Here is a 10,728-nt window from a genome sequence, read left to right as displayed (position 1 = left end):
GTCTCACCTAAAAAATCCACTGCGCAGGCTCGAAGGGTTAATGACCTTTCCCAAATCTTCGCTCGCGAAGACTGGCCATTATTACTATAGAGTGCAGGGTTTCAGGAAACATATTACTCCCTAATAAGAAAATCAAGGAGCAAGTCCCTTAAAAGAGAAATGTACATATACCTCTTGCTCCAATTAAACACTGTTTTAAATTCAAATCAACTGGTGCTGCAGGTTTCAGGATTGAAGTTTCATTGCTGCTGATGGTCAAAAGTCAGCAGAATGGGGGAAATTTAACAACTTTCAATGCTAGTACAAACATTTTATGATATTGCAGTCATACTGTGCTGTAACACCGCTCTAACTCAAGACACACAAACAAAACTCAGCTTTCTACAGCCAAAGGAACACAACAATTTTTAAAAGCTCTAAGGAAGACAGAAGAGTGTTATATTTGCTTTGCCATCACCATTTTTATCAAGAGATAACATAAGGTTTCAATACACTTCTGGAGTACAGCACACTGTCCTCAGAACTCCTTCCCAACCAAATATGGTTGACAGGTGTCACTTCAGTGCTTCACACTTCAGAACTCACTGCTGCAGTTAATTGATGTAAATCACATGGAACTCACCTTTGTGGAAAAGGAGAAAAGAAGAACTTTATCCTTATTTTTTCGGAAGTGATTTAAAAGCTGCTGCAGGACCTGTAAATGACCCAGAGCACACAAATGAAGAGATTTTTATCTACAAATCATCTCATGAACACTTACTGATGGTTTCAACCTCTAAATAGGGTACACTGTAATTATTTGCAAAGCCAAACAGAGGCATAACAAAAATCATTACCAACAGAATAAAATGTGCCAAAGGTAATGGAGATGCTGGACCTTTTCATTTTTCAGTGATCTTTCTTGCCATGAAAAGGTCATCAGACCACTAAGAGGTAAATTCAGAGCCTATTCATGTCAGCGCACAGATTGCAACAAAAAGTTCCTTATGTCACACGCTGGATCAGACTGTGAGTTCTTGTATTTAAAAAATGCACACGTTTACCCTGAAAAGTCGAAGGTCTGTTTAAATTTTCTGTCCTACATCTGAGTTTAGAACTTCTTACAACTTGTCTTCTTAAAATAATCAGTGAGCTGTGTGCCCCTCCCCACTCCCGCTCTCATCTGTTGCTCTGTTTACAGTAGGATCCAGCTTCCCAGACTCTGCACAGCCCTTGACACGCCAATAATCCGCCCACACACGACGTTCTGCTGGGGGGGGGAAGCAAAAAATCCAGAGCCTTGTGTATAATAGTGATACTGTTATTTTCAAAAGAAGCATGTCCACATCTGGCAATGGCAGCTCCAGAGCACTGTGCAGAAGTCATACACAATAGGGAAAAGAGGAATTTTCTCTACCATGACTGTAGCTTTCTCCCACTGGGCAATAAATGTTTAAAAAAATATATTTATTTACAGATAAATACATAAACTTTTAATCAACACTGATTTCACTAAAACCCTAACAAATCTTTTGACAACCAAATAGCAATGAATGTTTATATTAACTTTGCAATTCTGGATAATATCTAGAACAAAACCCAGAAATTATTTGTCACTTAGTATATATTATCCAGCTGTTAGAAGTGAAAACAAGGTAAAAATGAGAGACTTTTTTTTTTGGTCTGGTTTCATTGTACATGAACAATGAAACATGAACATTGTACATAAACTAGGACTTCTTTTACTTGAGAAAAAAAAAATCCACAAAGGGTAGCTTAACAAGAGCTATGCTACTTAAATTTGCATTTTATTTAGCCACATTAAGAAAAGAAAACAGAACAAAAACAGTGACATTCTTTTAAAGGAGAAGGCATTGGCTACTGTGTTTTTGTTATTATAAAAGTACAGGTCAAATCTTGACTTTCCTATACAAGAAAACAAAAACAAATCCACACAGTTTGCTTAAATAAAGTGGATCCATTTCATCCCCATTGGGAATTTAGGTATCCTGAAGTCAAGAACAACTCTTAACAGGGAAAAGTAATGAATGTTTTTGCACCAAAGAGAAATAAATTCTACACTTGTGCACCAGAGTATTATCCTGTATGGTCTTAGTCTAAACCAGAAATATTTGGTCATACTCAAGCAAAAGGAAGAATTCTTTATAAGAGTTCACATGGATTTAAACATGTCTCCCCATTGCTACACACTGTGAGTTGTCTGTGTGTGATGAAATGTTACCTCTGGCTTTTAAGAATATCTTTTTTGTATACAGCTGTTCAAGTTAGCCTACAGTATTTTAAAGACTTCAAAGCCATGCCTGCCTGGGTGGGAATTATGTTTAATGGAGGAAGTTATCATTATTTGCAAAGTGCTCCAATAGACTTTTATTTTCCTACTGAAATAATGATAATATGCCAAGCAAAAATTATTAAATCAACCCAGCAGTTATTCCTGAGAGATTTGTATTAATTAAGAACAGTAGTCCATAACCCCAAAAATGATGTGTGTGGAAACATTATACGTGTAGTTTAAAGAAAAAAAAAGTTATTTTAAGTGCCCAGACATTTAATAGCCCTTTACACTTAAAATGCTAGTAGAGTCTCTCTGAGCCAGAATTTTAACAAAACCATAGAAATAATCAGGCAAGGTAGTAATGAGAAATACTGCAGGCTTGTAAAGCTATGCTCACTCATCTTCTTTTCCAAGCAGTCCTCAATACTTCTGTGTGAACAACCTGCAAAGAAAAAGCTATGTTTCCTATGTGTTCTATCTCTGCTTGCTTCGAGAATAACAGATACTTTAAGCAGATAGATTAACCTGTTCAACTCTTCAAAACAGTTGCAGCAGCTTAGCTAATAAACTTCATTAAAAATCCAAACCTTTCCCTGAATAAATTTTAAAAAAATATCAAAAACATTGCAACGATGCTCATTTACAAGAGAATAATCACCTGTACCAAAATTTCTGTGTAGTTTGTACTAAATTTTAATTTAAAAGACTAAGTAATATCTATTCAGTCTACACTACTAGATGAAAGTTACAAAAGAATTTCAAGTAGTTTCTAGAATTTATTTATGAAACAGAAAATATAAAGTACTACAGTGTGACAAGGTTATTAAAAACATTTTACTATCATTTGTCTCAGTTATTTCCAAACAAACATGTTACAAATTGACAAAGTAGTTTTTAAGCTCTAGTGTCTATTGACCCTCCTGTGATTACCTTCTCACGGTAAGAGGACTTTCTAAATTAAATACTTCCTGAACGACTTTGCTTCCACAGCATAAACCCCAAAATCATCACCAACAGCTTCCTTTTTAAAATTTAGAATAGTAAACAAAACAGCAAGTCAGACATTTATGATCTAGTTTTTGGCATCATCATTATTCTGAAGTCAAAATTAATGGACTAAAACCCAGTTGATTTTTCAATATGGCTACAGAGCCCACTACATAAAACTCCTTCCAGGTACAGAGATCAGAGTCATAGAATGGTGTGGGTTGGAAAGGACCTTAAAGATCATCTAGTTTCAAACCACACCACCATGGATGGGCAGGGATGCCACCTATTAGACTCAGGGTCCCATCCAGCCTGGCCTTGCACACTTCCAGGGATGGGGCATCCACAACTTCTCTGGGAAACCTGTTCCAGCACCTCACTACTCTGAGAACAAAGAATTTCCTTCTATTATCTAACGTAAACCTACTCTCTCTTCCAGTTTGAAGCCATTACCCCCTTCCCTATTACTGCAGAAGATCTGCCTCTAGCTTTTTCTAAGCTCCCTTCAGGTACTCAAAGGTGGCAGTAAGGTCACCCTAACAGCCTTCTCTTCTCCAGGCTGAGCACCCTCAATTCTCTCAGCCTTTCCTTGTAGGAGTGCTGCTTCATCCCCCTAATTATCTTCATGGCCCTCCTCTGGATTCACTCCAACAGGTCCATGTACTTTTTGTGCTGTGAAGCTGGACACAAGAATGGAGCAAAGGGGGAGAATCATCTCCCCTGACCTGCTGGACACATCTCTTTTGATGCAGCCCAGGACATGTTCAGCTTTCCATGCCAGCTCACATCCACGCTCTCACCCCCAGCACCCCCAGGTCCTGCTCAGCAGGGCTGCTCTGACCCAGGTGCCACAAACCTACTGAGGGTGCACTCAATCCCCTCATGGAGATCATCAGCCCAGGACTGGGCTGAACACTGATTCCTGGGGGACCACCAGTGACCAGATACCAACTGGATGTAACTCCATTCACCACCAGTATCTGGGCCAGCCAGCCAGCCAGTCTTTAACCCAGCAAAGAATGTGCCTCTCCAAGCCACAGGCTGCCAGCTTTTCCAGGAGAAAGCCATGCAAGATTAAAAAAAAAAAAAATATATATATAAAAAATAATAACATGAGCAATACCATGGGAGAATAACCAGTAACAGAATTGCTTAATAAGCACTACTGAAGATCATAGACTTTGTTTTTAGACCTATGTATTAAATATTTGCATTGTTAAAAATTTAACAACTATGTTCATTTTCATGAGATAATTAAGTGTATACAACAAAGTTAGCGTGCAGGTATCTCACACATATGTAATAATAGTAAAGAAAGGTGTTGCTTGCATAATAACAAATCAATGAAGTGGTAATAGCCATTACTGTTACAACAATGTGGTCTTCCCACTGCCACCAGTCCCAACCAAAAACTGTGAATAACCAGGCTTATAGAGAGCAAAAATCCTGCACAGCTTCTAATTTATCAGTTACTCTCAGCCCAGGAACACTCCTAAAACTAGTATGGTTTTCTTTTTAGTAGGGTACTGATATGGTTTGAAGCTGGCTCCCTGCCAAGTCTCCAAACCCTACCACCAGAAGTTCCCCCGCCCACAAACCTCAGGGAGAAGAGGGAGAAAAAAAACCTAAGAAAACCCAAAACGAGAGAGACACAGCTAAAGTGATATATATAAATATATTTACACCTATGTTACAGTTATATATAGTTGAAATATATACAATTTCACAAGGGAAAGGGAAGGGGGAAGGGAAAAGGAACAAAACCAAAATAAAATATATACATATGTATCCCGATTAGTGACCCAATATCTAACAACTAAAAGAGTTAGCAAAGACATATCTCACTACTCTCCTTGGGACAACCGAGAGTCGCTCCGGAACGATCGCTGGCAACCTCTGTCTCCCAAGGTCGGCAAGGCCCAACCAGGCCTCGCTCCCCAACCCAACAGACTCAACAGCAGGGAACCTGCACCTCCAAAGCCGCTGGAAGGAAAGAGAGCGAAGGCCTCTCCTCCTCTCTTCTTATAGTCTGGCTTACGTAAAAATCGTAGGGAATACTGGGTAAATCTGGGCCCTTCCTTGGTTACAAACTGGTCACCAAGGAAGGTCTAGCCCAAACCACCACAAGTACCTCAGACTCTTTTTAACTTGCATTAGACATCATTAAACATCTTTTGTTCCTCTCTGAAACCAGAGCAAGACAGTTTCTGAGGTAAGGTGTTTTACAGATTCATACTCGACACATTTATTTTAGTCATCTTTAGCAGGACTTCTATTATTTTCATTTAATGTCCATAATGTCCAAGGGTTCAAAAAGTCAGTAAGCATTCAGTACACCTTTACCAGATTCATACTACTTATGATTGTGTAGGTCCCTGTAATAGAGAGAGAGAGAGATCCAGCTACAACAACTCCAGCTACGACTGCTGCATTGAAGAGGAGAGACACTGCTGCCCTGAACACGGAAAGGATCTTTCCTTCTTCCCTTCTGGACTTTTACTGGAGGGAAAAGAGATTTAATCCAATGTAAATATTGCTTTACCATTGGAGAGATAGTTAGGATTATGTATATAATGTATTATAATATTTATTTGTGTAATAATTGTAATATAATTCCCTTCCCCCCATATTGAGTCTTGTGTCTGGAAAACCCCTCTCACACTGGGGTGAGTTGTGGGAGGGGGGCTTGGACTTGGAAATTGGATTTTTGGGGGTCTCAAACCACCACAGTCCTGCTCACATTCATCCTTAAGACATTATTTTCAGGCTGGAGAGTCTCAGCTTACTTGGCTGCTTCTGACCCACAGTTACTAATCACCTTTGTGGCCCTTCTCTGAACCTTCTTCTGAACCTTTTCAAGGTCTAACACATGCTTTTTGAGAGGAGGGACTGGAAGTACACACAATACTGAAGGTATGCACCAATTATTAAGTCCATAATGATTTTGTTTTGCTCTCTTTTCTTTCCCAAGTATCCCCAATTGCCACTGGAATCCATGGTTTCATGAACCAACAATTCTGTTGACTGCAAGAGTAGTTTCCATGCCCACCATTAAACATGAAGCTAACATCTCCAAATATCTTATCCAGTCTTTGCCCAGATGTATCCTGATCCATGACAGCAGATACCTGCTGTGGTATGACCAACCACAAATAGAATGATTAAAACCCCCACAACTATTAGGTGTACATTTTCTTACATCCATACACTATAGCACAGACGTATTACTATTAATAATACTTATTTTTCTTCTAGGGAATGGGTTTACCTTCATTTTTCCACTGTATTTTGGATCCGAAATGGTTTCAAAGGCTGCATCTTTGCTTAACTGCACAAAATCTGGAAAACTGGAAAATACCTGGCTGCAAACTCGTTTGATATGTGCTTCCTGGAAGAAAAGCAGAAAGATTGAATAGATCTTAAAAATTAGAGCTATATTAGGATACCAGTAAGCCATACAAGGAGTTAAACAGGTTGAAATGTGATCTCCAAACTATCTCAAGAAGAGTTATGTGTGCTTTTATTCAGTTCACTACAAAACTACTGCACAAAACACCCCTGTGTGCTTTGCTTTACTTCATTTAAAAACAAAAGAGATTGCTAATCTGAAACCATGGATTGTAGCTACTAGAGTAAAAGATGCTCAAAGTTTCTTCTCCTGGCCAAAAACTGCAATAGGACTGGCCAGAACTGTCAGTCTCAAAAAATTCTGTTGCCTTCAGTTTTGCATTACCCAACAGTTTTGTACCAGCATTTCTCTTGACCCACTGGCACAATAAGCCCACATGGGAATTACATATTTTTCCACTGATACAACAAAAAACTGCATGGGAAGCGCATTTAAACTGTTCAAGAGCCACATAAAGCTCCACTGCTAGAATTTAGGTCTGAATTTGAACATAACCTCATACGTATTTATGTCCACTTTCCAGAGAGAAAGAAAAGATCACATATCTCACCTAAAACATGAAATGGACTTTAATACTAAAAGTAAGAAATACTACAAAGTATCGGTTTCTTCAATGGATTTTGGCAGTTAATAATTATGAATGGCGTGATAGATTAAATCAAAAATACTTATATTGTGTTATTTCAGAGGTTATTTAAACCCCAAATGTTATTACAATAAAAAACTACATATGGAATACAGAAAAGAAGCCCACTGAAAACACTTGGGTACATACTGTATATAAAGCCCTGGACAGTCAGAGTAACATTTCCTAAAAAGCAAAACTGCTTCAATGGAACAAATTTGCAAAATCAGTTGGGATACTTGATTTCTCTTCCTCAGTGGCTTCTGAGAGAAAGTGGTAACATTCCTAAATCCCAGTGTTCATTTCTGGATCTTAGGGATCACATCCAAGCATTTCTAAAAACTCTACTGGTTTGTGGGTCTTGTAGGTGACTTGCCACAGTAACAAGATAAACTGATGGTGATGTCTCATTGAGCATTTTCTTCTAAAGCATGTTTCTCATTATTTAAACAAAATCAGCTCTTAATATAAAGTACTAGAGAAAAAAAGTGCACCCTAATTGCCTATTATTTATTTATTTGCACAAAGTCATTCCTCTTATCAGCACTCATCATAAATGTAACAGAAATGGCACTATTAGAAATCACTAAAAATTACTCTCCCTCCTAATCTGTCCGATGTTTCTATAAGCCCTATTTTCAGATATGCATCAACTAAATGAACACACTGTTTTGTATGATGCCTTTCAAAGGTTTGCATTCTGAACTGCTGAATGGAAAAGGAATTTTGCAAAATATCTTAACTGCAGTTAGTTAAGACTTCAGAAGGTCATAAAAAATTTTCATTCGAGAGTTTTCATCCCATTTTCCACAAGATACTTCTGAGACTAACCTGTTGCTTGCTCGTGTTGTCTGTCTGCAGCAGTGCAGCATGATTGGCAACCTTCTGCAGGATCGTCAGGTAACTGAAGCGCAGAGACTTAATTGTTTCACCATGTGCATTTACCTACAAATAAAAAAGTTTACGTGAACAAATACTCCTGAAAATAAGTAATGATCTAAAATAAATGCTATTCTTACCAGGTTTAATGCATTAACAGTTCTAAGTAGAACTATAATTGACCCCAAAGAGCTGTGTACTATATTTTTAATAAAAAAGAAGCAAGTTTGGAGTGTTCTTCCCGTCAGCTTTGTGATCCTACTAATAGAAACACCTTCTCAAACAGAAAAAACCCTACAGCTACGTTCATAGTTTGCTAAACATTTCAGATAGTAATTTCTGTCGATATCACACTAAGATAGCCAAGAACTGCTCAGTAGACAAAAAGATGGTAACTTTACACCTGACTTAAATGTAAATCAAACCAGAGCTTTTCAATGACTTCTTACCCTACAACTCCTAACTTCACTTTTCTCTACAGCAAAAATATAAGTTTTTGAACATAATTCAAGCTTCAAACATTCATTTACAACACAGCAGCAGCTACTGCATCAGCTATTTTTCTGGCTACGACTGGCTGATTTCGATCAATATTTGTTCTCCTTTCCCTTCTCAAGTTACTAAATTTCATGGTTAACTTTGGAAGAAGACAGTCCATAACATCACTTAACTATCTGTAGGCCTGCCTACTGCCCTTTGTGAATCAAGTTCAACAGCATTTTGATTTTTCTACAAAACATACAAGAAACAGAAGCTTGCAAAAGAAGGCTGGTATCCACAGAATATTAAACAGACTGATAGGGGGATTGTGCATAAAGAAAGATTTGGAAGACTGAACAAGCCACGTCCTTTGGAAAAAAACCCAAAACACTGACCAAGATTCAGAACACGTCAGAAAGAAAACAGGGAGAAGCAAGCATGAGACGTGTTTCTAAATGTTTAAAAGGGGTGCTTTATCTGAGCCTTCTGAGTGATGTGGGCAAAGCAGATACACAGCCAGAGTAATGGAGTATTGAAGAAGTCCAGAGAAGATTGAAGAAATCTTCAAAGCTGTTACTAGTGGACAAAGTTGAGATTGTGCTCTCTGGTTGCTGTTACAGTTCTCCCTTCGACGAAGCAAAACCAAGTGCAGGTTTAATGGCACAGAAAGACACAGTCCAGCTGAAGTTAGAAAACAAGCAAAGCCCAGACAACCTGCTGTGTTGAGGATGTCTCCCATTTTCAGTTCTGCACAGACCACCTGAGGCACAGGGGAGCAGCATGTCTGACACATATTGAACATCCTAAGGAAGTACCCTTGCCAATACCAACTGTATCACAGGGGCACTTATTAATCCAACATATCCAGAATGTACTGCATGAATAACAGCCACCTGCTCAAGGCACACCAAGAAGCTTTGCAGTATCCCAAAGTGCCTAACTCCACCACGTTTGTGATGCCACCCATGTTTCCCAGTTGGGATTTCCCAAACAGATGGCCTACAACCAGACAGACATTTCAATCAGCTCTTCATCAGCAGAGTCCCTCAAGAATTCCAGAAGACTCTGCTCTAAAATCCAAACAGTGCAAATTCTTACTTTGTAACAACAGTTCTTCCTTTTCCGGCCACTGTTGCAGCTACAGGGCTCTCCTGCTCGTAACACCAAGGTTACATCATCTGTCTCCAGCACAGCCTGGTAGACAGCTTTCTGGAATTCAGTCAGGGAACAATACACCATCTGCCAAAGAGAAAACCCAAGTAACACTATTATGTGCAATGAAAAGCAAAAAAAGCATTGCATCAAAGAACAGAAATCACAGATCATTGAAAATAGAAATAAATACTACAGTTGCTCAAATAGTTAAAGGAAATTATCATACCACCAAAAGAAAATTACGTGGATCTTGACACCAAAAGAGCATGGAATTGTAGCCAAAGTGTATGTACGCTTATCTTATTCCCTCCCAAAATTCTACAAAGAGTATCAATGTCAAGCTACAAGAACCTGCTGTTAAGTTTCTCAAAACCTTTCAGTATGGCTTTTGTGAAGGAAAAGGAAGAGGAAGGAAAAGTGAAATACATGCATAATTTTAATTACAGATTCCCCTCTGCTTTGCAAGGTGCATAATTTGCCCTTTCTTTCCCTTTTTTAGGCGCTAGCTATTGTGGGGCACTACCACAAGCAGGACAAACGGAATAAGCACTGACAAGGGAAGGATCTACACAGTGCTGTGGCCAAAACTCTGATCCCTCTTCTTAGAGACCATGGGTGGCATCTCCAAGAAGTCTTTAGTCTTAAGCAGTAGGAGACAGAAATCCCAAGATCATTCCTTAACCTGTGCTACCCACACAGCAGCAGCACCATGCTGAGTGTCACAGTCTGATGAGACTGGACTGTTTACTAAAGAGGATGAGTTATGAGGTAGACCAAACTCCTCCCTCTCTGCAATTGTAATGTCAAATTAAAGGGCTTTACTCGAGGAAAATGTGGAAAAAACAGAAGAAATAACAACCCTTTATTAAAAGATATATGTATGTTGGCAAAAACAGTAACAACAACAACAACAACAAC

The 10,728-nt window shown here is 38.7% G+C and overlaps 1 protein-coding gene across 1 annotated transcript in view; it reads right to left on the bottom strand.

Annotated features, from left to right (window-relative positions):
- The window catches only part of ERCC6L2 (ERCC excision repair 6 like 2), a 51,494-nt gene that overhangs the window by 26,465 nt on the left and 14,301 nt on the right, over positions 1-10,728 (bottom strand). Inside the window, exons 7-10 of the mRNA XM_017821121.1 lie at positions 9,754-9,894; positions 8,128-8,241; positions 6,531-6,650; positions 623-694 (exon numbers count right to left, since the gene is read on the bottom strand). Of these exons, the coding sequence (XP_017676610.1) occupies positions 623-694; positions 6,531-6,650; positions 8,128-8,241; positions 9,754-9,894 (447 nt within the window). The remainder of the gene's footprint in view (positions 1-622; positions 695-6,530; positions 6,651-8,127; positions 8,242-9,753; positions 9,895-10,728) is intronic.

This window comes from Lepidothrix coronata, unplaced genomic scaffold, assembly GCF_001604755.1.
Source record: "Lepidothrix coronata isolate B3197 unplaced genomic scaffold, Lepidothrix_coronata-1.0 Scaffold89, whole genome shotgun sequence".
Classification (NCBI taxonomy): domain Eukaryota; kingdom Metazoa; phylum Chordata; class Aves; order Passeriformes; family Pipridae; genus Lepidothrix; species Lepidothrix coronata.
Note: the sequence above shows the minus strand (reverse complement) of the source record. Positions and strands in the feature narration are given on the sequence as shown.